The 26612-nt window shown below is 60.5% G+C and overlaps 1 protein-coding gene across 4 annotated transcripts; it reads left to right on the forward strand.

The window, feature by feature from the left end:
* Positions 1 to 3810: 3810 nt before the first annotated feature.
* Positions 3811 to 25982, forward strand: STRN4 (striatin 4). Of its 4 annotated transcripts, none has more exons than XM_049621088.1 (18): positions 3811 to 6335; positions 7181 to 7284; positions 7812 to 7885; positions 8913 to 8991; positions 11806 to 12003; positions 13914 to 14055; positions 17243 to 17402; positions 17956 to 18090; positions 18432 to 18547; positions 20095 to 20270; positions 20349 to 20396; positions 20708 to 20829; positions 22019 to 22189; positions 22348 to 22488; positions 22930 to 23028; positions 23141 to 23227; positions 24543 to 24778; positions 25010 to 25982. In XM_049621088.1, the coding sequence occupies exons 1-17, from the start codon at positions 6327 to 6329 to the stop codon at positions 24710 to 24712; spliced, it is 2031 nt and encodes a 676-aa protein (XP_049477045.1). In that variant the 5' UTR covers positions 3811 to 6326; the 3' UTR covers positions 24713 to 24778; positions 25010 to 25982. The 4 variants fall into 4 exon arrangements, with proteins under 4 accessions (XP_049477045.1, XP_049477047.1, XP_049477046.1 ...); XM_049621090.1 differs by having other exon boundaries at positions 3812 to 6335; positions 18453 to 18547; XM_049621089.1 differs by having other exon boundaries at positions 3814 to 6335; positions 17977 to 18090.
* Positions 25983 to 26612: the final 630 nt, after the last annotated feature.

The raw sequence follows: 26612 nt of genomic DNA on the forward strand, positions 1-26612 counted from the left end.
GGGAGCCGCCGAGGGCCAGAGTGGAACGAGCGGGGAACCGGCCTGCGTAGGAAGAGGAAGTCAGGGAGCCTGGGACGGGGTGTGTTTCGGATTGTTTGGACGGTGGAGGCGAAACGAAAAGACGGCTGTATGCGGACTCGGGATGAGAGGAGAGCCTCGAGGGGTCCAGGAGGAAGATGTGTGCCCTTCCCTCTCAGGAGGGAACTTTGGGGAGGCCTGGCCTGTGTGGCTGAACAGTGCAGGGAGGCGTCCCCGGGGACAGAAGCATGGACAGGGCCAGGACTTGCCCTGGGAGCCTGTATGGAAGAGCTGCGGAGCGGAAACTCTAGTTTTGGGAGTGAGTGGGTGTGGGGGAGGGGGCGGGAGGAGGGGGCGTTTGAGACGGGAGGTGTGTGCAGATGTCCGGCGGAGAACCCTGGACTGGAGTGCGCTGGCGTCCAACATGGAGATAAGGGGACCTGGGACGGGGACAGGGAGGAGGAGTCCAGGGGCACCTGGAAGATGGCAGGGGGAGCATTTTTGCACAGCGGGTAGACAGCATAGAAGAAGCATCTCAGAAGGACCCCGGGAGGAGGTATGTTTGTGGAAGTTTCCGGGGAGAGGACCCCATGGTTTGTGGAGTCGTTTGGGAGAGGGATGTGCCCAGGGATGATGTTTGGGAGAGCTTGAGGAATTGGCCCGGGTTACGTGACCTTGAGAAGTGCGGGTCCGCTCGCTGAGCGCTCCGCAGAGCAGAGCTGGGGCGGCAGAGTTGTGGGGATATGAAGGAATCCGGGGATGGGCAGCAAGGATTCTGAGGGTTCCTGGGCTGGGGTAGAATTAGCAGGAGCCGGTGCCTACTTCTGGCCGCCCATCTCTCTCCTTCCGGCTCACTGTTTTCCCGTCCAGTGGCTGTGGGGACCCAAATAACTGATTCGAATTCTGTCCAGAGGATGAATAAAGAGAGCGTTCCGCAATTCTCCCACCCCTAGGGAGGGATCTCAGCTGTGTGGTAGCTGGGGCTCGGCACTGAGGTGGGAGAGGAATCCTTATGTAAGCACCCCTCACTTTTGGGTTCGATTCTCAGTTTCCGGAGCTCTTCCCCAGCCTACATCTCTCATCAGATCTCAATACCCCATTATGTAGACAGGGCCAGGGTCATTGCCCTCATTCAGCTTACTGCTGAAACTGATGCCAGCTGCTGTTTAGTGAGCACGTAGGAGGTGCCAGGCCTGTATGAAGCACTTTAGCTGGAGACATGGTATCGTATAATCCTTGCAGCATTCAGCAAGGGTAGGTAATAGCATTCCCCCCACCACCCTGCTATTTGAGAAAAGAATCCCAAAAGGAAAGGGAGGCTCTGGGACACTCAGTGATTGATCTAGGATCACAGCCTGTGGGTGGAAGGGCTGGTCTATGGGCTTTTATTTTTATTTATTTATTTATTTATTTAAATTTTTTTTTTTTCAACGTTTATTTATTTGTGGGACAGAGAGAGACAGAGCATGAACGGGGGAGGGGCAGAGAGAGAGGGAGACACAGAATCGGAAACAGGCTCCAGGCTCTGAGCCATCAGCCCAGAGCCTGACGCGGGGCTCGAACTCATGGACCGCGAGATCGTGACCTGGCTGAAGTCGGACGCTTAACCGACTGCGCCACCCAGGCACCCCTCTATGGGCTTTTAAAAGCACATGCTCTGTACCTCTCTGCTGTCCAGTACAGATGAGGAAACTGTTCCCAGGAAGCCCAGTGGCCTCCTCAGGATCATCTAAACAGTCATAGGCAGACCTGGGATTGCATTTTGGTCTCTGGGACCGCATGCGTGTGCACCCTATGGCACCCACCCTACCACTGTCCCGTATTTGTGACGAACGAGAGAAGAGTTCTGTTTATTCCCTCCCTCAGTGGCTCTTGGCAGGAACTCACGGACGGGACCCAGTTAGGCTCTCCCAGGTCTAGGCTGCGGCATTAACTTACTTTGTACTTTTGTTTGCTGTTAGTTCCGTCCCGTTAGTAAAAGCGCACAGATCTCAGGAGTGTTTGCGTGTGTGTATATGCACGTATATAAGTGTGTACTTACGAGTGAGAGGGGAAAGTCCCCCTCTTGTCCCTTCCCTGCTCTCCCCTGAAACTGTTACTGCTGTGAAAGTAGTTCAGCTCTGCCCTGTGTGATATGCAAGGTCTATTACACGTATCGTTTTGTGACTTTTTTCACAGTCTCTGTGTCTTGATGTTCCTTTCCTATCAGCACAGAGAGCTCTCTTGTTACTTTTGATAACTACATTGGGCTGGATGTTTGCACCATTCCTCCTTTAGATGACCTTGTGGACAGATTTTAGCCTGTTTCCAGTTTTCCCTTCAGAAATGGCGGCGGTGACTATCTTTGCAGGGCAGGTGGATGGGATGATAGAATAGATACGCTTATGAGACGGTGATGGGTTCTGCCAGGTTACCCCGCGGTCACACCCCCAATAGCAGCACCTTTTTTTGCATACCTGTGCCCGGAACACTTACCGCTTGCTTACAGAAGTGTGACTTCTCCCTCCCGTGAGGTCCTTTAAGGCCTGTGCTGTGTCAGACTTTTGCGAGGAGCCCTGAATGCCTTTTCTCCAGATAGCTGAGCTACAGCTGCTCCTGGCACAGGACCTGCTGAGCATCAGTGTGCGCTAGACGAGGCAGCCCCTCGTGTGGTCCTGCCAGGAGGTACCCAAGGATTGGAGCAGGGAGGTGGCACGGATGTGGTCTGACGATACGCAGGACTTTGTCAGGTGGGGGATTCTGAGAGGCAGGCAGCGCGGTTCCTGCCCTTCAGAAACTTCCAGGCTAACAGAGGAGGCGGGTGTGCACAGGAGGCTGCAGAGAACCGTGTTCTCACGCAAGCTGGGTACTTGATGGGGTGCCTCTGCTTGAAGCACAGTGATCGTTTCAAGAAAGCATAAAATATTTTAATGAAAACGTAAGTTGAAGTCGCAAATATTTGTGTTTTGTAGATAACGTGTGTTGCGACTTTAGGGTAAGTCGACTCAGGGTAAAGTAAGCACGAGCGGTCACATACAAACCCTATCGCTTATCGACCCATGGCACCTCTGGGGAGGGGAGCTGCTTGAGGACAGGAGGAACCTCTCAGGGGACTCTCAGCTGGATGCCCACTTAGGAGCAGCGAGGGGGAGAAGTGGGGAGTGTGGCAGCAGGGAAGGTGTGGAACTGGCCGCTCCCCACTTCCAGCCTCACTAGGGGCTCCGACGGATGGGGGGGGGGGGGCGCGTCCTCCCTGCGAGGAGCCCGTGCAGCTTGGGAAGGAGGAGTGCAGGAGACACAGGGCTAGGTGGGTCCAGAAGGGGAGCACACAGGACTGGGGGCTGGGACAGGAAGCCCGGCACCAGCTCCTGGGAGGATTGAGATGCTGAGGCTCCCGGGAAGCCTTTTCCGCGCTGCCTGGCTGGAAAGGGGGAGCAGCCGCAGGAGAGGTGGCAGCCGAGTTTGGGCACGGATCTGGGGTGGGGGAGGGGGTGTTCTAACAGTCGGGCCAGAGGGAGTGGCAGTGGGTGGATGTGGTGGGTAGAGAAACTTCCAGATCCTGGGCTTACCTGCCGGCCTACCACGGCACTCGGGTCGGACAGACAGCACTGGCTGCCGGCATTTTTCAGAGGTAGGAGGGACTGGCCCCTGACACTTCCCCTTTCCATGGGATTCCGTTGAGTTGGTTCGGGGCTTCAACCACATGTTTGTGGTTCTCTCTCTCCTCCCTTTGCCAGAGGAACTGGGGAAGGGACAGCGGAGCAGAGTGGGCTGAGCCAGGTTCTTGCACCATAATTAGGAGAAGGGAGATGGGGACTTGACGTGGTGGTAACAAGGAGATACAGGGGCCAGGCTGAGCACGTGCGAGGGTCTGGCGCGTTCTTGACTTCCCTTTCTCCCCCCACAGACTGAGGTCACCTGTGTCATCAGTCCTGCCTCCTTAGCACCTCAGATCCACTAACCCAGCACCCCCATCTAGTCTGAGCCACTGTCATTTCTCCCTGACGTTTCTGGGACTGCCTCCTGTGACTGGCCTTCAGTTGTGTGGGCATGCCCCTCCCCCCAGGCCATCAGTTCAGTTCTCCACAGTATAGCTGGAATTATCTTTGTAACATGCACTGATCCCATCTCTCCTTTGTTTGAAACCTTTCCATGGCTTCCCCTGTGCTCTTAGGACAACCTACGAACCCTAGCTTGGTCTGCGGTCCTTTCTCGGGCCTACAAACCTCTCTGCCTTTCTTCACGAACCCTGTTGCACATTCTGATGTGGCCACACTGGCCTCAATTTATGACCCCACCAGCGGGATACAAGTGTGCCTGTGTCCCCGGTTCTTGGCCAGTCCAGGCATTACTTAGCATGTACGTGCTCAGTTCTCAGCTAACCTGAGGGCGAGACCTGGTCTCTAGAGCAGGACAGAGGTGACAGTTGGCTTGTGGGCACAGATCTTGTCTCTGCCCTCTTCCAGCAGCCACTCTACTCCCCTGGCTGACTTCTGACAGCCTTCGGGTCTTGGCTGAACTGTGCATCTTGACCCCAGAAACGGGTTGGGCGTCCCTTGTCCCATAACACCCTTTGCTTCCTCACCGTGGCCCCAGTCAAATCGTGTGTCGGTTGTCGATGCTCCTGCCTGTCTCCTGTGCTGCACTGAGAGCTCTGTGGGGCCAGGAACCACTCAGACGAATGCCTCATGCAGGACCTGGCTGTCACAGGCTGTCACAGGTGCTGGATGTTGGAATGAACGGAGGCTCTCAGCAGGCTGTACTGGCCCTGGGAACCAGAACACTCGCTGTGGAGGCCACAGAGGGTAGGGAGGACGGTGAGGAGGTAACTCAGGGCTTGTGTTTGGTGATCGACCTTTTCTTCTCCACCTCTCTCCCCCACCTTCTAAAATAGACGGGACAGGGCAGACTTGGGTGACTGAGAAGATACACAAAGGACAGACATTTCAGACTTCCAAGATGGTGATCCCACGAGAGTCCGCCTGTCTAGCCTTAGATATTTATGTATGTATGTGTTGATTTAATGTTTGTTTACTTTTGAGAGAGACAGAGTGTGAGCAGGAGAGGGGTGGAGAGAGGGAGACACAGAATCTGAAGCAGGCTCCGGGCTCTGAGCTGTCAGCACAGAGCCTGATGTGGGGCCCGAACCCGTGAACCGTGAGATCACGACCTGAGCCGGAGTTGGATGCTCAATAGACTGAGCCACCCAGGCGCCCCTGTGTTAATTTAAAACGTAGAGCGAAAACAATGTTCACAAGGGCGGGGTGGGGAGTCCCATTCCTTCAATGGACGGAGGATTTTTTCCCCCCATAGTGTGTCTGGTGACATATAGCGATCTGTTTGTTATTTGTCCCCTCCCCTCTGTAACACACGTCTCCTCGTGTTTAGTGCTGTTCTCTGTCTGTAGCTGTATCTGATACTTGGTTGGAGCTCAGTAGGTATTGGTGTCAACGGGTGAGCACGTGAAACCCTTGCTTTATGTCAATGCACATACATCCTTTTTTATTCTCTCGAAAAGAAGCCTACGTTGCACTTACAGCTGTAGGCTAGCTACATCCCTGGAAGTGGACCTGTCGGGACAAAGGGAATGTGCGTTTGACATTTTTATAAACATGGCCAAATTGCCCTCCAGGAAGGGTGCGTCGATTTATGGCCCCACCAGCGGAATATGAGCGGGCCTGTTTCCCTGGTTCTCAGCCAGTGCCAGGCATTACTTAGCACCTGCTCAGTTCTCAGCTAACCTGAGGGAAAGACCTGGTCCCTGGAGCACGACAGAGGCGATAGTTGGCTTGTGGGCATGGGCTGTGCTGCACTGCCAAGTGCACAGGGCAGATAGGTCATGGCCCTTGGAGCCCCAAGGAGAGGGAGAGCCGTGGGGGGCGGGCGTCCGAGAGGCTACTGAAACTTACAGTCCTGGAGCAGGGCTTTGAGAACGGTCATGGCCTGGAAGAGGGGTCTGTGGCCAGACCCGGGGCTTCTGGTGGAGTCACTGACGTCCTCCAGCAAGCACGTGGTGTTTGGGGAACGGCTGCGTAGACGACGCAGCCGCCTGTGGGGCAGGAGGCCTGTAAGCCACAGACCTCTCCGCTCACTGGGGCTTGGGTCTCAGAGGGCTTTTCACTCCCTTAAGGAGCTGGGCCCATTTCAGCGTTGCGGAAGAACGGACAGGGAGAATAAAAATAATAGGAGCTGGCATTTATTAGCCCTTCTTCTGTGCTAGGCCTCGGACTGAGAAGAATTTAACACATGAGGGGCAGGCACTCTCGTGAGCCCCATTTTCTAGAAGGGGAAATGGAGGCTCAGAGAAGGCCGGTGACCTGCCTAAGATCATGCAGCAAGTAAGTGGCCGAGCCCGGCCTGGAGCTCAGGCTGTCCCAGCCTGTCACAGTGGAGCACTTGGGGAGAAGCCAGGGTTGAGCCCTGCTCTCAGGGCTTTGGCACAGGACTTCTGGAACATGGTCAGGGGCCAGGATCCTGCCTCGAAGGCCGTTGGCCCAGTGTCTCCAAAAGACCTGTTGACAGACCAGAGCAGACTGGGGTAGCCCATGCCAGCAGACGGTGTGAAGTGGTTGGCAGGGGCCCTGGGTCATGTCTGTGGCATGTCTCGCTCACCCTGGGCAGACTCCGGTGGGACGCGTGGTCCCCACGGTGGGGGTTGGGTGGTAAAGCTTTTGCATTGGAGCGGGAGCTGAGCTGAGCCACCCACTCTTGTCCCTAAGCTCCAGAAGTAGCTTCCTACGCCTCCCAGAGACAGATGCTCTGGTAGAAATAGTGAGACGCCACCTCCACCAGCACTGTAGGGGACAGCACCTGCCTTAGGGTGGGGGAGAAGGAGCCCGGGGCTCCTCATGCCTACCTCCCCCGCCTTCGTCCCCGGTCCGGCTTCTCCCCCAAAGGCAGGGGCCACGTTAGGCCCGAGCTGGCCCCATTTTAATTGCAAGGGTTAAAGACTCCTCCTCAGCTCTTTCACGGTGGGTCACATGGCAGGGGACTCTGGAAACAGATCCAGCATGCCCTGTCGCTGCTCCATTGAACCCTGGCTCGGGGCCTTCACGCCTGAGGAAGTGGCTGCTGCATGTCATTGTGGGGGTAGGGGCTGGCGCTGACTGTCCCTGTGTGAGCGAGGGACGCACGTCAGTGAGCCTGAGCCCTGTTGCCTTCCCGTTCCCTCCTATCCCCCCAGGCTCAGGTAGCCTTCCTCCAGGGAGAAAGGAAAGGGCAAGAGAACCTCAAGACAGACCTGGTGCGGCGGATCAAGATGTTGGAGTATGCACTGAAGCAGGAAAGGTGAGCCCTGCTGCCCTGGAATCCTGCCTTCTGAAGTCAGGCCCGGATGGAGGCTCAGGAGGCCGGCCGCTTGCCTTCCGGCTGAGGGAGGTTTGGAGCCTGGCATTCTCTTCCCCATTGCCCACCGCCGTGTGGTTCCAGTGGGGGGGACAGAAGAGGGCGCCGTAGGTGGAGTTCAGGATAACGGCTGCTAACGGTTTTCATAGTGGCGGCGGCCCCTGCCCGATGCTCACCGCCTCGTTCCCCTTCCTCCCGCCTAATGGGTCCAGGTGAGGCTTCCAGAGGGTGAGGACTTCTTCGGGGTCTCCTGGAGCCGGGGTGGCTCCCCCGTCTGCCTGACTCCGAAGAGTGGGTCCCTCTCAACGCCACGTGTGGTGCCTCTCCCACCAGCGCTGCTTCCTGAAGGCCGGGGTGGGGGCGGCAGGAGAGTGGGCTGGGGGGACCCTGGAATCTGGGGCGCCTGAGGTGAGTGCTGGCCCAGTCCGCTCTTCTGCATCTGTCCTCCAGTAATCATTTTGCTCTTTTAGGGCCAAGTATCACAAGTTGAAGTTCGGGACGGACCTGAACCAGGGGGAGAAGAAGCCAGAACTGGCAGAACAAGGTACCCACCGTCAGATCCACCCTACTTGCGCCCCCCGTTCCCAACAACCCTGAACGTGACGTTGTGGCGCAGAGTGGGGTCGCCTCTTTCTTCGCTCCACAGGAAGCAGACTTGGCCGAGTGGGGGGCTGGGGAGGGCTTGAACCTCACTCTCAGCGCCCCTCTTCGTGGGCTGCTCTGCAGGGCCCCAGAGTGGGGAGGGTGGTGGATAGCGAGGTGGAGAGTGAGGAAGGCCTGTCCTGCCTGCCATCCCTCCGTGAAACCGACAGACAGCGTCCCTAATGTTCTAAGCTCCCTGGAAGAGGGCTCTATTCACCAACAGGTAAGGAGGGCAGGTGTGCCAGGTAGAGGGACGCGTGTACAGAAGCACGACGATGTGGAGGAGGGTATGTTAGGGGACAGGGAGTTACTGGGTGAGACTGGCACAAGTGGTGTGGGGGTAGTGGAGGCGACCAGCTGGGCGACCCAGCAAGGCCTTCGGTGCCGCGTGAACAGTGATGCTGTTATTTATGTCAGACCCCTCCTACCAGGACAGGAGCTCCACAGGGCAGGGGTCTTGGTCACTGATGTCACCCAGGTGCCCACTCAGGAGCCTGGTTGATGCCGAGTGAGTAGTTAATAAAATAAACAGACGGTCTCATTTAATCCTCACGAGGATCCCGGTAGGTAGGTGCTACCGTTATTAACTGATTTTCTCAGAAGAGGAAACTGAGGCTCAGAGACGTAAAGCAGCCTGCTCAGTGGCACACAGCCGGAACATGGCAGAACCGGATTTGAAGTACAGAGCCTGCTCTATATACGCTCTCCGAACAGGATCGGATTCCCATGTAGGAAAATAACAAGGAGAGTAGAGGGCGTGGAGGGGAGAGGGTAGTAGGTTTCAGACGCCGTCAGGTAGGGACTCAATAGGACCTGTGACAGTGACCCGATAGTGACTCATTAGGGCTTGAGGATGAGGAAGGGGGAGGAGGTGATGGGTACGTGACAGCACCCCAAGACAGCCTGTCTCCTTTGTCTCCACTCTCCAGTTTCCAATGGCCCCATGGAGTCGGTCACCCTGGAGAACAGCCCGCTGGTGTGGAAGGAGGGGCGCCAGCTTCTCCGACAGTGAGTGTGCACGGCAGGGGTGCCGGGCTGGGGTAGGCAGAGGGACGTGTTTGGCTTGGGAGATAAACTTGAAGACTCCACAGTCCTTCCTGTCCCCGCTGGGCGGTTGGAGGACATCGAACTGTCCTTGCTGGATCCTTGCTGTCCTGTCGTGCTGTGGGCGGAGGCTGGCCTGGAGGGAAGACTTGGCTGCAGGAGGCAGACATGGGGGACCTTTGCTCTTGAGAAGTGACCCCAGAGGCCTCTGGTTTTTAAAAAAGGGGGTATTTTATTATTAAAGAGGTTTGTGTTTTTTTATTTTTGTTTTTTGAAGAAGTGACTTTTTTTTAGGCTTCTTTATTTTGAGAGAGAGAGAAAGAGAGCATAGGAGAGACAAAGAGGAGGAGAGAGAGGATCCCAATCTGTCAGAGCAGAACCCGATGCAGGGCTCGAACTCATGAACTGTGAGATCATGACCTGAGCCGAAACAGAGTCGGATGCCCAACCAACCGCGCCACCCAGGCACCCCATGTCCCTGATTTCCTTAAGCTGAATATCTGGAAGCACACTGCTAGCTTCCGGTGTGTGCAGTCACAGCAGAATGGTTGTAACACGCAGCACCTGCCAGGCGCCTGTTATGTGCCTGGCGCTGTGCTGAATGTCGCGCTCACGTTGATTCCTCGCGAGACTTCCTGTGCGGTAAGCTCCTAGCGTTCCCCTAACAGCATGGGTGCGGCGAGGGCGTGTGTTTGCATAAGACGACAGCGCCATCAAATGGAGGGTCCGAGAGGTGATCTTGGGGGTCCACCCCCAGAGCCCAGCTTCTTCACCACTGTGCTTCCCTGCCTCTCCCCTGCGGGGGTAGGGGGACCTCGGACACAGGCAGGCACTCTAGATGACACGGCAGGTGAAGGCAGGTGTGCTCCAGTGTGTGAGGGGCAGTCTCAGGGGTCCCCGAGGGACAAGGTCATGGTGAACGTAAAAGACTTCTTGAGGAGCCGCCAGAGGACCAGCGAGGGACTCGTCTCGTATCTTTTAAAGCCACAGATACCCACAATTGATTTTTCCCCCTATTTTTAACTTTTAGACTAGTCCCAGCTAGTTTCCATTTTTTTTAATTACAGAAGTAATAAAAACTAATTTGTCAAAGTGAGTAGAGTAAGTTGTAAAGGTTTATTTCACATCTCGAATCCCTTGTTCTGAAGATTGAAAGTCACTGCTGTTGAGTTTAGTGTGTCTGTCTCTTTCCAGGCCTCGTGGGGGGCATACTTCAGATACGTTTGTGTGTGATCTCATACTCTTGCACCCATTGACGCTTTTGTTGTTGTTGTTCGTTTATTTTTGAGAGAGAGACACAGAGCGTGAGCAGGGGAAGGGCAGAGAGAGGGAGACACAGACTCCGAAGCAGGCTCCAGGCTCCGAGCTGTCAGCCCAGAGCCCGACACGGGACTCGAACTCAAACGAACCGTGAGATTGTGACCTGAGCCGAAGTCGGACGCTCAACTGACTGAGCCACCCAGACGCCCCTAACACTTTTTAAAAAAACGTTTATTTATTTATTTGGAGAGAGGGAGAGATAGAGATGGAGCAGCGGAGGGGCACAGGCAGAGGGAGCCCGAGAATCCCAAGCAGGCTCCACGCTGTCAGTTCAGAGCCTGACTCATGGCTTGATCTCGTGAACTGTGAGGTCCTGGCCTGAGCCAAAGTCGGGACACTTAACTGAGCCACCCGGGCGCCCCGACACTTTTTTTTTTTTTTAAACTGAATTATACGGATCACGTAACTTATTTCGTGAAACCGTTTCCTGTGGCCGTCTTGGCACTCTGCCTCCTTTATTTTCTGCCTAGCGTCCCCATCAGTCATTTGCGGCCCTGGTCCTCTGCAGCGGACATGTTGCTTGGCCCCTGCGTTTTGGCTCTTACGTACAACATCCTGGCAAGCATCTGTGTGGCCGCATTATGCCTGTGTATAAAGGCTTCTCCTGGAAATAGACTTGAAAGTGAAACAGCGGTGCCAGGGTATGCTTATTTAAAATACTGGTGTGCCGGGGCGCCTGTGTGGTGCAGTATGTTGAGCATCCGACACTTGATCTCGGCTCAGGTCATGATCTCACGGTTCTTGAGTTTGAGCCCCACATCGGGTTCTGCACTGATGGTGTGGAGCCTGCTTGGGATTCTGTCTCTCCCTCTCTGCCCCTCCCCTGCTTGTATGTGTGTGTTCCATCTCTCTCTCTCTCTCTCCCTCTCTCTCAAAATAAGCCTTAAAAAAAGGAAATCTAAAATACTGGTGTAGAGGTGCCTGGGGGGCTCAGTCGGTTGAGCATCCGACTTCGGCCCAGGTCACGATCTCCCGGTCCATGGGTTTGGAGCCCCACGTCGGACTCTGTGCTGACAGCTCAGAATGAACCTGCTTTGGATCCTGTGTCTCCCTCTCTCTGCCCTCCCCCACTCCCACTCTGCCTCTCAAAAATAAATAAACGTTAAAAATTTTGTTAATTAAAAAAATACCGGTGTGTAGTCTTTATTATTTTTTCCTTAACATTTATTTATTTTTGAGAGACAGAGTGGGAGAGGGGCAGAGAGAGAGAGAGGGAGACACAGAATCCGAAGCAGGCCCCCGGCTCCGGGCTGTCAGCACAGAGCCCAAGGCCGGGCTCGAACCCACGAACCGTGAGATCGTGACCTGACCTGAAGTTGGGCGCTTAACCGAATGAGCCACTCAGGCACCCCTGATGTGTGGTCTTAAGTTGCTTCTCCAAAAAGGCTGTCCCAGTTTGCAGCAGCCCCCAGAGAAGCCAGGAGACCCCTGACCCACGCCAGTGCTGTCTCCCTGCAGGTACCTGGAGGAGGTGGGCTACACGGACACCATCCTGGACATGCGGTCCAAACGCGTGCGGTCCCTCCTGGGTCGCTCGTTGGAGCTCAACGGGGCCGTGGAGCCCAGCGAAGGTGGCTCCAGGGCCACGCCAGGCCCCGGGGGGCTCAGTGGCGGTGAGTCGCTGCTGGTGAAACAGATCGAAGAGCAGATCAAAAGGTGAGCCCTTGGTGAGGCCCGGCAGGTCTGTTCCTCTGTGTCCCCTCCTCCTGATGAAGGCCCATGTCAGAAAAGCCAACGGTACTCCCTTGTGCTCTGGTGGCCACTTCCTTCCTGGAGGATATTGTGGGTCCCTTTGCTCCAGAGCCTTCGGTGCCTTCGTTGTGGGATCCCTGGGTTCTCTTCTGGGTCCCCCTGCACATACTCCCGTGGTGTCATCTTCGTGCCGATTCGCGTCACGGCTCCCGTCCGGCACGGCGCTTCTTCTGAGGCTCAGGCCTTAAACCGCTCAGCACGTGGGGCAGCAGCTGAAGGCAGAGCCTGGGTGGCACCCCCAGCCCCCGGTGGGGAGCAGAATACACGGCCACCGCCCTGGGGAGCTCTCACTTGTTCGTCGTCTCACTGGTAGTTGTTCCTCAGCATCAGTGACTTAACATTTGGTGACGTTCGGTGCTGTGCAGAAGGGGAAGAAGGAAGAGTGATAGGCAGTGGCCCTGCTTTGAATGGGCGGCGGGGGGCCTCTTCACGGGGTGACATCTGGGCAGAGAACCGCAGGACATGGAGTAAGCCGCCCACGGGAACAGCGACCGTCAGGGTCCCGAGACTTGGCACGTTGAGGAACCCGCGGCCAGGCCTGTGTGGCTGCAGGGAGTGAGCATGTGGGGCTGTGGTCTGTGGTGAGGTTGAAATCTCAGGAGTGAGATGAAATGGGGCTGTACCGGCCACGATAGGGAGTTTGGATTCTTCTCTACGGGTTGTGGGAAGCCCGTGGTTTCGAGCGGGGGTGTGACACAATCCGGTGTGCTGGTCGGCTTCGAGGAGGAAGGGCTGGAGGGCAGGAGCCGGAGCACGGCTGGGAGCCTCCTGCGGTGTCCTGGCGAGAAGCGGAGGGCGCGCCAAGCGGCCAGCCTCTCCGTGGGTTTTCTTTTGGAAGGAGTGGATGTGGGGAGAGGAGGGAAACCGGGGGGTGGCTCTGGGGTTCGGGCCAAGCAACGGGAGCCGCGTTGGCTGCGACAGGGGAGACGAGTGGAAGGAGCGTCGAGGGGGCCATCGAGGGCGGGCGGGGTCCGCGGCCGGGCGGCCCCCAGTGCAGGTGACGCGTGGCCAGCCTGGAGCTCGGGTGGGGGTGGTGGGGGCTGGACTCCGGACTCCCCTCTAGTTCACCAGCATGCGGGCGGGGTTGGCAGGCTAGAGGCAGCAGCCGAGGAGGCTGGGCCGGTGCAGCCGTGTTGCCGAAGGAAACCCCAGAGATGCTCTGCTGGGAGGCCGCACACCATGCGGCCAGGACGCGGTGCCGGATTTGGCAGCCCGGAGGAAAGATCTGTCCTCCGGGCAGTGACCGTAGACCTGGGCAGTTGACAGGAACTCTCCGGAGCATTGGCCCCGTGGCCATAAAGGAGGATGTTTGTGTTCATCTGAACTTCGAATTCCACCCACTTTTCTACCCTGGAGTCAGGTTTGGGCAAATAACCCTTTTGTTAAAACCCGTTATCCGCTTGGAGGCATCCGACGGTTGGCCAGGAGTGGAAATGGGAGGCCATCTGTCAGTCGGGAGGGTGCAGGTGCGTTGACGGCTGGGCCACCCACGGGGCCCCGGGTGTTTTCAGAGTGACCGGTTCCTCTTTCCCGCCGGGCGCGTCTGCCGCTTGCTTGATCCGCGCCTGTGGTTTGCCCGGGCCGTGGGAACAGGGGCTGCTGAGTCAGCGACACTCCCTCGGCCCACTCTCCTGACCCGGCACTTGAAGGTGTCGGGGTGGGGTGAGTGTCTGTTGGTCAGAGGCTGCGATTGGAGCCCCGCGTGTGATCATGGTGGTTTCAGCCCCCTTGAGCGCCGGGGCCAGGCTCTGGCCGCCTCTGAGCTTCGCCACCTGGCGGGACTAATGCCCCCCCTGCCCCCCTGTCGTGGGCAGGAACGCGGCAGGCAAAGATGGCAAAGAGCGCCTGGGCGGCTCGGTGCTGGAGCAGATCCCCTTCCTGCAGAGCTGTGAGGACGAGGACAGTGACGAGGACGACGAGTTGGACAGTGTGCAGCACAAGAAACAGCGGGTGAAGGTGCGCTCCCCGCCCCATCCCCTCCCCCGGGAGGGCCCCCCTGCTTTGTGTGCCGGTGGCACAGTGCCCCCGTGGGTGCTCTTGGGGCCGTGTCTCTGGCCACACCCCTGCCTCGGTGACCAGTCGGGGCCTCGTCTTCCCCCACCCGTCTCCTCCCATCCTTTCTTCAGCTCCGAGAGGCTTCAGCTCTCCAGACTGGGCCAGCCACACCCTGCCCTCTCCGCGCGCTCTGTCCCTTGGGCTAGTCTGACCTCCATCACCCACACCACGTGGCTCTCTGTCTTCTCCCTCGATAGACTGTGAGCTCTGCCAGGCGGGGACTTAGTGTGCTCGCAAGCGTGTGTCCTCCCGCTCTTCTCTTCCCAGCACCCAGCCCCCGGCGTGGATGGCCGCTGCGGTCAGCCCGGGGCCAGGTTGGGGCATCCGCGGGGGCCTTGGTAGTTTTGAGCGTCCATCCTGCCTCGAGACCGAGGCCCAGGGGCACTCCCCGCAGGCCAGAGTCCAGATCTCAGCTTGGCTTCAACATAATGGCCCTCGCCCCATTTGACCCCTTGCACCTCGACTGCCAGAGCCACCGTGTTCCTGCCGTTTCAGTGGCACCGTCCCCAGGCATGACGTGGGCTCATGTCACCTGTCCAGTAAAAAAAACCTTGCTTTGGGCCTGTGCGGACCTAGCTCTGCTCTAGCAGCGGTGACATGGAGAGAGAGGTCCGGTCCCTGGCATGGGGAGCCGGCAGCCGGCGGGGGCTGGTAAGCAGTCCTGTGCCAAGGGACGTGCTGCCATGCGGGCTGCACGAAGGGGGCCTGTGTGGGGCCTTCCCATCAGAGCCCTTCTCTGCCTCCTTCAGCCTCACCTTAGCGCCCCTCCTCCGCCGCCCCTCCACGCCACCTTCTCTGACCTCTCACCGGCCCTTCCTCCCCTTCCCTCGGCAGGGTCGGAGCCATCTGGACCCAGACCGCTCTGGGTGCTCCCTGTCTGGTGTCCCCACGTCTGTGTGGGACCACATCTGTCCTTGCCACAGCTCTGTCTCCAGGGTCCCCGGTGCGGCCCAGCATAGGGTCCCGCCTAGCGTAGGCGCTTGGGGAACGCACAGAGCCAGGACGCTGGAGCTGGGTTCCAGGAGAATCAGGATGTGTCCGAGGCTGGGGCCTCTGATCCTGTTCGTGGTCTCTCCCGTGCCTCTTGGGATTTTCACTCCTTTTTCAGCTCTTACCTCATCCTCCTCTGGGAGGCCTGCCCGCTCCTCTCTGCTCCTCCCAGCAGAGATCATCGCTGACTTACACTCCCTCAGGCTTTTGTGTCTGTCCCCGCACTTGTCCCGCGGGCCCTGCGGGGGAGGCTCATCAGACAGGGGTCTCGCGCCTCCCCGGGCCCGCTCTCTCACCCGGGAGACCTTTAGTGACCAGACTGTTCTTCCAAAGACCTCTAAGGCTCCCGCAGTGGCCACTGGCCTGGCTGTGTGCCTTCGGGCATGTGATCCTCTTTGTCTTAGCGGCAGTTTCAGGGGCTCACCGTCTCTGTCTCTGGGTTGTTGAGGATTTCTTTAACGTGAATTCGTGCCTGTGGAGTCCTTGGCTACGCTGGGGCTGGCCGCACCCGGTGCTCGGTGGTGGCAGTGTTCGCAGCGCTGGGCACGGTGGGCAGAACGGAACGGCACGGGACACCTCTGTCGTGGGCCCTGGAGAACGCCTGTTTACGCTTCCATGCTTCTGCAGAGCCCTGGCCCCACCAGGGCCTCTCTGGGCACGCCGGCCAATCCTTGAGGGAAGGAGGAGGAGGTCGCCGCGTCCCGTCCCTCTGGTCCTCCCACACGGGCCAGTGGCTGGCGCCTCACGGACGCCTGAGCAATTTTGACTCCACGGACGCATAGCCTGCTGTGCCGGCTTGGAGTGCTGGGCCTGTGTGGGGGCGGGGGGGGGGGTCAGCCACACCCTCCAGGAGCCTGCGGTCTGACTGAGGCTGGCCTTGTGAGTGCCCGGACTTGGTGCAGTCCGGGGACACTTGGGAGGGAGAAGATTCCCCGAAAGGGGCGGTGTTGGAGGCCGGTGGTCGCCAGAGTCCCAGTGCCGGGCCGGGGTGTGCTCTGACACCAGCGCCTAGAGCAGAAGTCAGAGACCCGAACTGTTGCTGAAAATCCTGGAACCCCCCTGAGTCGTCTCAAGCAGCCGTGGGGGTGGCGCGCACACAGCCCCCGGACGGCACTTTGTGTACGACGTGGTGACGCGGGCGCCGCAGGAGGGTAAAGGATCGGATGCGGGTGTCCCTGTGGAAGGCTGGGCCGCGTGGGGAAACGCGGGCGCCGTGCTGCTCCGAAGCCCCACGTCTGGGATGGGGTCCGAGCTTGCGGAGGGAGGAACACGAGAGGGTTTGGTCGTGACCCTGCGGAAGACCTCGCCTGCCTGGCCTCCTGCTCCTCCGGGCGGGGGGACGGTGCTGTGCGCTCTCGGTCCAAGGTGGCGCGCGCTACGGAGCCTCGGCCCACCCAGCAAGATGGAAGGGAGACGCGGAGGACCCTCGGTGATCTTCTGGTCCAGAGCCGCCTCAGCGTCTCGAGAACGGCTTGGACCGGGGACCTGGGATGCGGGGCTTCGCTGCTCAGCCTCGGTTTCCTCGTCTGTAGTATGGGAATAAGCACAGCGATGCCAACTCTTCACAAGGTTGTGAAGTCACACGGGTGAAGCTCGCTTGGTGCGCTGAAGAACGCGTAGAGGCTGGCACGGAGTTCGATAAGCGTTTGCCACCGTCACCCCCGCGCGTCCGTGCCACCCGAATCGTGCATCTCCGCACGCTCGCTTACACACGTAGGCACACACGTCTCTCCCCTCTGCCCTGCGGCGGCCTTTGCTGTCTGCCTCTCCCCACCCGCTCCATACAGGCTTGCGGAAGGGGAGGGTGGGGCCTGTGAGGGGATCACAGGCCGGGGCAGGGGTGGGGTGGCCGGGAGGCGAAGAGACTTCCGAGCTGTGGGGCCGCCTCGGCCCCTGAAGGCTGCCAGCAGGGGGAGCGCTGCCACCAAAGCGCGTCCCGGCCCCTGGGAAGGGCACGAAGGGAGGGAGGTGGAGCTGGTGTCCGGTGTGGGACACTTCCGGGCAGGGCCAGGTGGTTCCTGGAGGCGCGGCGGGCCTGGGCTTGGGCTCGCGCCGCGGGCGGGAGCCTCCTGACCCGTCTGGTTTCCTCCATGCCCAGCTGCCCTCCAAGGCCCTGGTGCCTGAAATGGAGGACGAGGACGAGGAGGATGACTCTGAAGATGCCATCAACGAGTTCGATTTCTTGGGCTCGGGAGAGGATGGGGAGGGCTCCCCGGACCCTCGACGATGTGCCGCAGAGGGGACCCACCACGAGTTGGGTAAGCTGAGGGTTTTCTGGCCAGCCGTCCTCACCAGGCGAAGTAGGGGCACACGTGGCCGCCCACAGCTGCTTCCTGCCCCAGGGTCTCCACCGGACGGATACGCTTCCTGAGAGGAGGGTGGCCGAGGAGAGCAGGAGCCCCACACCGTGGCGGCCGGGCCCTCACCCCTTCCCTGGAAAATCCCTGTGGGGACGCAGGCGGGCCCAGCTCTTCCCGGAACGGGGCCTCTGGCCCTCCGCGCAAGCGTCTAGTTCTTGGACCTTGGGGAGGGAACAGGACGAGGACCTGGCAGGCAGAGGCAGGCAGGGCAGGGCTGCATTCTCCTGTTCTGTGACCCCGAGCCACGGGGCCCTCGGCCGTCACACAGGATGGCCGGGGACTGAGTTCCCTGCAAGGCTGGCACCACAGAGCATCCTAGCTCAGTGCTCCTCCTCTGCCTGACCCCACTCCCGCTTCGAGCCCTGGTGCTCCCTGGTCAGGACTTTCCGGCTACCTCACGTTGGCAGGAGAGGCCTCCGGTGCCTAAGGTGAACCGGAACACGGGCTCCAGCCCCGTGCTTTGTCCCTGCAGAAAGCCGGCGGGTCAAACTCCAGGGAATTTTGGCCGACCTTCGGGATGTGGATGGGCTGCCCCCTAAAGTGACGGGTCCCCCTCCTGGCACACCCCAGCCCCGGCCACACGAAGGTAAGCGGCCCCTCCCCCCCGGCCCAGTCCCCTGGGGCTCATAGCAGAGGGGGGCTGCAGAGCTAAGCCCAGGGCTTCTGTGTCCTCAGGGTCGAAGCCTGGCCTCTAGTCTGCAGCCTCCCTGTCCCAAAAGTTTGTCTGTCTGTCTGTCTCCCTCTTTTTTTGTCTGTCCTGCCCTGTGTGTCTGTCTGTCTCTCCCTGTCTCTTTCTTTCCAGCTGTGATTCTTGATCTCGTCCTCTCCCTGTCTCTTTCTGACTCCTTATCTCCCCCTCTGCCTCTTTCTGTCTTTCTTTCTCTCTCCCTGCCCCTCTCCGCCCCTTCCCTCCCCTCCCCCTACCAGGTTCCTTTGGCTTCTCCTCAGACGTTTTCATCATGGACACTATCGGGGGCGGGGAGGTGAGCCTGGGGGACTTGGCGGATCTCACCGTCACCAACGACAACGACCTCAGCTGTGATGTAAGTTCTTGGGGTGCCCTACCCCCCACGGGCCCTCATTGGGCATCCCGCACTGTGCCCACTCTTGCTGAGCTCTGACCCGGTGCCTGGCCTGCGCTGGGTCCCTTAGCGGGAGGACGCTGTGAGGTCATTCAGCAGCTCACCTGTTGTACAGAGGGGTGCGGACATGTACTCGGCACGGGGCTTGACAGGGTCGCCGAGGCACAGGGTCTGGAAGACACCACGGCCCCTGCCATCTCCTGTAGGCAGTGCTCCCTCCCACCCCTGGCCTACGTGCCCCTCACACCCAGGCCCCCGGTGGGCCGGCGGCAGGGCAGGACGGCATCAGAAGGGGAAGGGCACTCTGGGTTGGCACAGCGTGGGGAAGCGGACTTGTGCAGGAGATAGGAATTGAGCTGAACTTGGCAGCCAGAAACCAAAAAACCAGGCGTGGGTGGGGCCTGGTAGGCAGGCGGGCCGGGGTGACAGGGAGGCCTTTAGGGCCGGTGTTCTGAGCCCCAGATCCACAGATGGGCCTCTGGCCCTCTGGTCTCTGCATCGGGTGCACGTGCACATTTCCCCCAGGAACGTTCACCACAGCTTTTAGCAGGATCTCGAGCGGTTGGTTCCCCAGCAGGGTTGTGGGCCCTGCTGTGAGATGCCAGGAAGGGGGGCCGAAGTAGAGGCTTCGAGCAGGCGTGTGTGCCTGTGAGAGGTAACCACACAGCGGCGGAGCCTCTGGCCCTAAAGAACGAGGGCATTGGTGACAGCTGCAGTGGGGACCTTTGGGGATAGAGCCCAGACCGAGGGCTTTATCAGCTGTGGAGCCCGTGTTGGGGCAGGACATGGCATCTTGCCTGACAGTCTGCTCATCCTCCTTCCCGACGGGCTGCCCCTGGGTCCCCCGCGCGGAGAGTGACACCACCATCCACCAGGGCACCTGCAGGGTCTCTGGGACTCCCCCAGCGACCTATTGATTCTGCTCCCCAGTCTCTCCCTTCTGTGCATACCTGTCCCCATTTCCGCTCCCCAGCATGTGGTCTCTGTGCCCTCTCTCTGCCTGAGAGGCTTCTCTCAGGGCCCCTTGGCCCCTGCAGCCACTCGTATGTTCCTACATCCGATCCGTGTCATTTCCCTGCTCTAAACCCTTCCATGGCTCCCTGTTTCACTTAGGATGCGATACGGGTTCCTAGAAGTGGCTCCAGCCCCAGCTCCTGCCACTCTCTCCCTTGCTTTCTACAACCCAGGCCTCCCCTCAGGCTCTAGATCTGGCCTGCAGCCTCAGGGACTTTGTTCATGCAGTGTCCTCCCTCAGTCCCCTCCCCTGATCTGGTTAAGTCCTGCTCTCTTGACACCTTAGGAAAGCCACACCGACCCCCACAGAGGCGGTCAGGCTGCTCGGGTACTCAGAGTTCAGGGACCTGGCACCGCGGGGCAAACTGACTTGACTGCTTTCCCGCAGCCCCCGCTGTGGGTCTGGGTGGGGAAGGGACCGGTCCTTGGCCTCCTGGATGTCAGTCCGTGTCTGCGGGACCGTGGGGACGCTGAGGCACCTCCCCCTACCCCAGCTCTCTGACAGCAAAGATGCCTTTAAGAAGACGTGGAACCCCAAATTCACCCTGCGCTCACACTACGACGGCGTGCGCTCCCTGGCTTTCCACCACAGCCAGGCCGCCCTGCTCACCGCCTCTGAGGACGGCACGCTCAAGCTCTGGAACCTGCAGAAAGCCGTCACGGCCAAGAAGTGAGGGCGGCAACCCCGGGTTGGGGGGAGCGGAGGGGAGGGGCTCTCCGTGACATCCGGCTCCTCTGCCTCCCCCAGGAACGCCGCGCTGGATGTGGAGCCTATCCACGCCTTCCGGGCTCACAGGTGGGGAAGCGCCCCCACAGGCGGGTCTGGCCCCGGCCCTCTGCACGCACACCCCCTTGCTCCCGGTGCTCTGCAGACACGGCGCTCCCACGGCCGGTTCTGGGCGCAGCCTTCGGAGGAGGAGATGGGTGTGGGGAGCTAGGGGCAGGCCGGTCCGGGGGCACCACCGGCGCCCCGGAGCCCCGGAGGCCGGATTCCTTTTGGCCGTCCTCGAAAAATCTAGCAGAGGACCTCAAGATCCCACGGAGGGGGCCGGAGGAAGGCTGAGGCTGAGCTTCTCATTTCTCCTTCGCCACTTTTGTACCTTTCAGGGGCCCTGTGTTGGCAGTAGCCATGGGCAGCAACAGCGAGTACTGCTACAGCGGCGGGGCCGACGCCCGCATCCACAGCTGGAAGATTCCGGACCTCAACGTGGACCCCTATGACGGCTACGGTGAGGACGGCTCCCTCCTCTGGCTCCCACCCCCCCTTGTCCACCGGGGCCTCTTCGTTCCCTCAGTGCCCACCCGTGCCTAGCAATGCAGCGCCTGGGGGGCGGCGGGGGGCGCACCGTGTGCCCCCAGCCCGGGTGAGCCTGGAGCCTCGTGTTCAGCCTGTGACGGGGGTCAGATGGGCCGAGGCAGGAAGGCGGTGGCGTTGGGGGGCCGCTTCCTAGAGGAGCTGGCAGGTGAGCGGACTCGGAATCCACACCGGGGCCGGGGACCGGCCCACGCGGGGGCTTGGTAGGCCCTGCCGGTGTCTTCCTGTGGCCGAGTGCAGGCAGTCGGTGAGGAGAAGTGGAGCGGGTGACAGGGGACAAGTTAGTTGGGCCGGGCTGTAGGAAGTCTGCACTTGATCCTTGGCACCCCTTTAAGAGTTAAGTGGAAAAGTGACCGCACTGCTATTTATTGTACGTCCCCCTTCTTGCGGTGCCTCTTCCGATAACTTTCTTGGTCACACGCGTGGCTCTTTACCGCATTGTGGTGGTAGAGTTTAGAGGTCTGTGTCTTCCCAAGAACAGTCCCACCCTGTAAAAGGTCAAGGGTCAGTCCCAGGTAGTCTGTGCTCTGGGCCATGCGAGCTGCCACGCGTTGGGGGTCAGCAGGGCCTGACCGGAGCACGCCGTGTGGACTTGAGTGACGGGGGAGGCAGAGGTGGGAAGGATCAGAGGGCTTTAGAGAGACTGGGCAGGGCTTGTGCCCTGGGGGCGAGGAGCCAAGGCAGGCAGAGTGGGGCACGACCCAAGTCCCAAGCTGGAGAGGGTCTTGGGGCCACAGAGCCACCATTGTTCCTTCACCAAGGAGGACCAATGCTCCTTCACCATTGTTCCCCTTCACCAAGTCCTAAAACTTGTGTATTGAGCGCTCATTCTGTGCCGGGCACAATGGTGGGCCCTGTGGGCGTGGCAAGGGAATCCCTGCCCTCTGGAGCTTCTGTTCCGAGCTAGTGGTCAGAGTGTGTGCGGCCGCTGCGGCGGGTTCCAGCGGTGACAGCGCCGAGGGCAGGAGGAGTCTGGGTAGAGCTGGGTGAATGGGCGGCTAAGCCGGGCAGCCTGGCTCTCAGCAGGGGTCGGTGCCCTGGAGCTGTCTGGGGTGGGGCCGCTGGCCCTGACCTAGCTTGTTTCCTCCCTCCGCTGGGTCTAGACCCGAGTGTGCTGAGCCACGTGCTGGAGGGCCACGGGGACGCTGTATGGGGCCTAGCCTTCAGCCCCACCTCCCAGCGCCTGGCCTCCTGCTCTGCTGACGGCACCATCCGCATCTGGGACCCGAGCAGCAGCAGCCCAACCTGCCTCTGTACCTTCCTCACAGCCAGCGGTGAGTCGGGGGAGCAGGGCTGGGCGCGGGGTGGGCGTGGGAACACGTCACAGAGGAACATGACTCCCCACGAGGGGCCCAGGCTTCCCAAGTCCCGTCCCGCAGCCCCAGGGCAGGACCAGGTCTGTTAAGCAGCCCTCCCTTCCCTGTGCCCTCAGATCATGGGATCCCCACCTCAGTGGCCTTCACCAGCACCGAGCCCGCCCACATCGTGGCCTCCTTCCGCTCTGGCGACACGGTCTTGTACGATCTGGAGGCTGGCAGTGCCCTCCTCTCGTTGGAGTCCCGGGGGAACAGTGGTAAGGGGGGCCTCAGGGACAGGGGCTGGTATCTGAATGCCTCCAGGGCCCCGGTTCCTCCTGTGGCTCTGCTGAGCCGGTGTCTCATCAGCAGAAGATGTCTCCCCTACCCCCTCGTGGGCTCTGGGTAGGAAGGAGATAAGGTCCCAGCAGCTGCCTGGCTCCCGGGAGGGCTGAGGGGACAGAGATCATCAGGAACTTGCCCGTCAAGCCTCTTGGCAGAATGCATGGCCCTTATGGGTGGCTCGTACCCGTCCTGTGGCACCCCAGGCGTCTTACGGATGAAGCACTGTGGCCCGGGGAAGGGAGAGGCCTGGGAGCCCAGGCCCCCGGCCAGCTGAGCAGACAGCAGGGCCGTGGAGCCGTGGTTCTCTTCCTCTGGTCTTTGTCCTGGTCTCCCTGATTTCCCCGACATCCTTCCCTCTCCTCCTCTCCTTCCAGGCCCAACCCAAATCAACCAGGTGGTGAGTCACCCAAACCAGCCCCTCACCATCACCGCCCACGACGACAGAGGCATCCGCTTCCTGGACAGCCGGACAGGTGAGGCCCAGCCTTCCTGGTCCCCGCTCACTCGTGCTCACGGTGTCCCGTCGGGCCCTTGACCTTCCCCGCCAAGGGAAAGTAACCTGCCGCCCACCCTCTCTCCTCTCAGGGAAATCCGTGCACTCTATGGTTGCCCACCTGGACGCGGTCACCTGCCTAGCCGTGGACCCCAATGGCGTGTTCCTGATGTCGGGAAGTAAGCGGGGACTCTCCTGGCTCCTAAGGAGCAAGGGTGTGTGGGACCGAAGAGGAAGAGACGCGGGCACTGGTCACGAGGGCGTATTCTGGGGCCCCCTCCCGCAGCGGGGCAGGGGCAGGGAGCCTCCCGGCAGAGACCGCGCACGCTCAGCCCACTGGAAGCTTTTGCGTGCGTCTTCCCGCTTCATCCAGATCACGCTGTCGGCAGGGTATGTTATACCCGTCGTGCAGATGCGGAAACGGGCTCGTGGAGGTTCCGTGATTTGGTCGAGCGTGGTGGGTTGGCTGCAGGAACAAGTCCGAGTGTGTCTGGCTCTCAGTCCCCACAGGATTGTTAGCATTTGGAGCCACGTGCTCCGTGGATAAGGGCACTGGGGCCCGGCCACCACGGGGCCGTGCCTCAGAAGGATGAGGTGCGACGTGGGCAGACGGGGAAGGGAGGTGACGCGTGTGCCGGGCCATCAGGAGTGCCATGGGCGAGGGGTCTCCTTCCGCTCACCTCTGCTCCCCACTGTCAGAGTATGTGGGAGGTTGCAAGCGAGCACACACAGGGCGTGGGAGAGCACGTGGACGGGCCTGGTCCCATTGTGGCTGGGTCTTTGCCTGGTGACGGTAGCAGCTGTGCCTGCAGGTGCCGGTAGAGGGGGTGGTCAGGGAGGTCAAGCCCAGGGCAGAGAGGATTTGGGACAGGGCCCAGGTCCTCCGTATATAAGGGACACATCGAGCCAGCCTCCGCCACAGCCAGCCTGGTCCTTCGGACGCATAAGTCGGGCCGTCTCTGAAGGGGGCTCTTGCCCCAGGGCCCGGCCCTGTCCGCTCCACCCTCTCTGGCCTCCTCTCCATGCTCCTGCTCAGGCTGCTGCAGCCGTACCCGCCTCCTGCCCGTCCTCAGAACCTTCCCCTGGCCACCCCTGCTGTTCCTCCTCATACCCCCGTGGCCCTTCTGTCATCACGGTGACCAGCTTGTGCCGGTGCTGCTGTCCGCCTGGCATTGCTCCTCCTGTTTTCTCATATACCGGGGGCCACGTTGGAAGGTCAACAGCACTGGGTGGGCAGCTTTGCCCAGGACGTTCACCGTGTCCCCAGGGCCTGGTACGCAGGTGCCCGGTGAGCACTTGGTAACTAATGGGTGGACAGCCAGCTGGGATAAAAGCATTCTCCTTTGGGCTGGGCATCAGGAGGCGGCCGGCAGAGGTGGGGGACGAGAGGATGGAGACCCCCCCCCCATTGTTGAGGCTCCTCCAGTGGGGGAGGTTCGGGGAAGCCGGGGTACCTGCTGGGGGACAGTGCTCTCTGGTCCCACACCTGCGCAGGCCATGACTGCTCCCTGCGTCTGTGGAGCCTGGACAACAAAACATGCGTGCAGGAGATCACGGCCCACCGCAAGAAGCACGAGGAGGCCATCCACGCCGTCGCGTGCCACCCCAGCAAGGCCCTCATTGCCAGCGCAGGCGCCGACGCCCTGGCCAAGGTCTTCGTATGATGCCCACCTGGCCCCGCCCCGGCCTCCACCTCGGCTGGGGAGCGGGGCCAGGCAGGTGGGACTGAGGTGAGAGGCCGGACAGGAGGGAGGCTTGGTCTGGGAGGGCTTCTAGAAACCCTCTGCGTCCTCACCCCTGACGGGAGGGACCTCAGATGTATCCCTTTGCCTGGCACTTCGGGAGGGGGCCACGTTCCCAAGGTGGAAAGCCCTGGGCGTCGAGAGAGGGGACGGAGGCGGCCCGACCGCTCGTACCCGGGGTGTCATGCTCCAGTCCCCCCTCCCTTCTGTCTCCCTCAGGCGACTCCCAGCCTCGGCGGAGGCCCGGAGGCCCGGCCTCTTCCCGCCTGCCTTGGAACCTGGTGGTGCTAATGCCCCTTTCCCTGGGAGGCCATCCCCCACAGCCTCCCCTTCCCCAAGCATCCAGCCTGGGGGGCAGCCTCCTTCAGGACTTCCCCTCCCGGACGTCCTCGAGGAGTTTCCTCTCTGCACCCGGACACCCAGTCCTGGTATCTGAACTGCTTTCTTGGGTGCAGCACAGCCAGGGCTGGGTGTCCTTGGGGATCAGCTTTTCCAAGACGCCAGAAGGTGCCAGGTTCTCTCTTTGAACCCCCGATACCCCCCTCCTTCTTCCCAGACCTGGGTGGTAGCTGTGCCGGGAAGAGCCCCAGGCGCCCCCGCTCTGGGTCCCCTGGGAAGCCATGGCACCAGCTGGACCACCTGGTCCTCCTCAGCGGGGAGCGCCGGCCTGGTCCACTCCAGAAGCTAGCCCCAGTCCACCACCCTCTCCTCCAGTTCCCTCAACACAGCTTTCCAGACACTACCCAGCGCCTCCAGGGCCAGTAACTGCCTGGGGATCAGGTGATGCCCTCGGGGGAGGCGCCCACCCCTCTCCCCTCCCTCCCCCAGCACTCTTCCAAGGGCAACCCCCCAGCCCCCACGGGGTCACCCATGGGGAGAGATGGCCTTCTCTCACCCCTCCCTGGGGCATGGAGGCTGGAGGGGGTCCCCCTGGTCCCCCACAACTCCCTGTATATCTGTATAAATAAATGGGATTTTAATGGAGCCCCGCCCCCACCCATGTTGTTATCACTGTGTGATAGTCTGTGTCTCCTCTCCTGGCCCTCCACTCTCTTCCTCTATTTATTTCACTCTTTTTTTGGGTTCCACCCTGAGCCCTCGGGCCCCCTTCAAGGTTCCTGTTTATAAGCCCCGTCCCCTCTGCCCTGGACTTGGATGTGAAACTTGTCTCAATAAACCCTTTGGAGTAAGATGGGTGGCGGTGCTGACTGTTGAGGGGGCTCAGGGGACCGGGGACTTCAGGAGAGGGGTAATGGGTTCTGCCTGGGCTGGGTGGAGCTCAGGGAGGGGATGATGGGTTGGGGTTTTGTGGTAGGGTGGGGGGGGGGGGGGGGTCGCCAGGGGGGGGCCCGGGGTTTGGGCGGGTTGTGGGTGGAGGGCCGGAAATGGGGGCACAGGACCGAATCTCCCCGGGCCCCTCCTTTCTGTTCCTGAGCACACTCCTTCCCCAGGGGCCTCAGCAGCAGCCTGGGGGCAGAGCCCTGAGAAACATGACATGATGTGACAGCTTGAGACTCCCCCTCCCCACCCCCAGCCCCCATGTGTGATGGGTGGTAGGAGGCCAGAGGGCTCATCCTGAGTACTTAACTCCCCACCTCGCCTGTCCTCCCCACGTGGGCCTGGGCTTACTAGAGCCTCAGCCACCATGGAGGGTGAAGGGAGAGCTCCCGCCATGCGGGGAGGAGCCCTGAGGAGTCCCTTCCCCTCACCAAGGTGGTCAGACCCAAGTGGTCGGTTACGCACCCAGTGGGAACCAGATGCCACGCCAAGTTCCTCACGTGCTATTTCACTGGGTCCTCACGACACCCTCCAAAAGTGGGAT

This window comes from Panthera uncia (genome assembly GCF_023721935.1).
Source record: "Panthera uncia isolate 11264 chromosome E2 unlocalized genomic scaffold, Puncia_PCG_1.0 HiC_scaffold_19, whole genome shotgun sequence".
In the NCBI taxonomy this organism is placed as follows: Eukaryota; Metazoa; Chordata; class Mammalia; order Carnivora; family Felidae; genus Panthera; species Panthera uncia.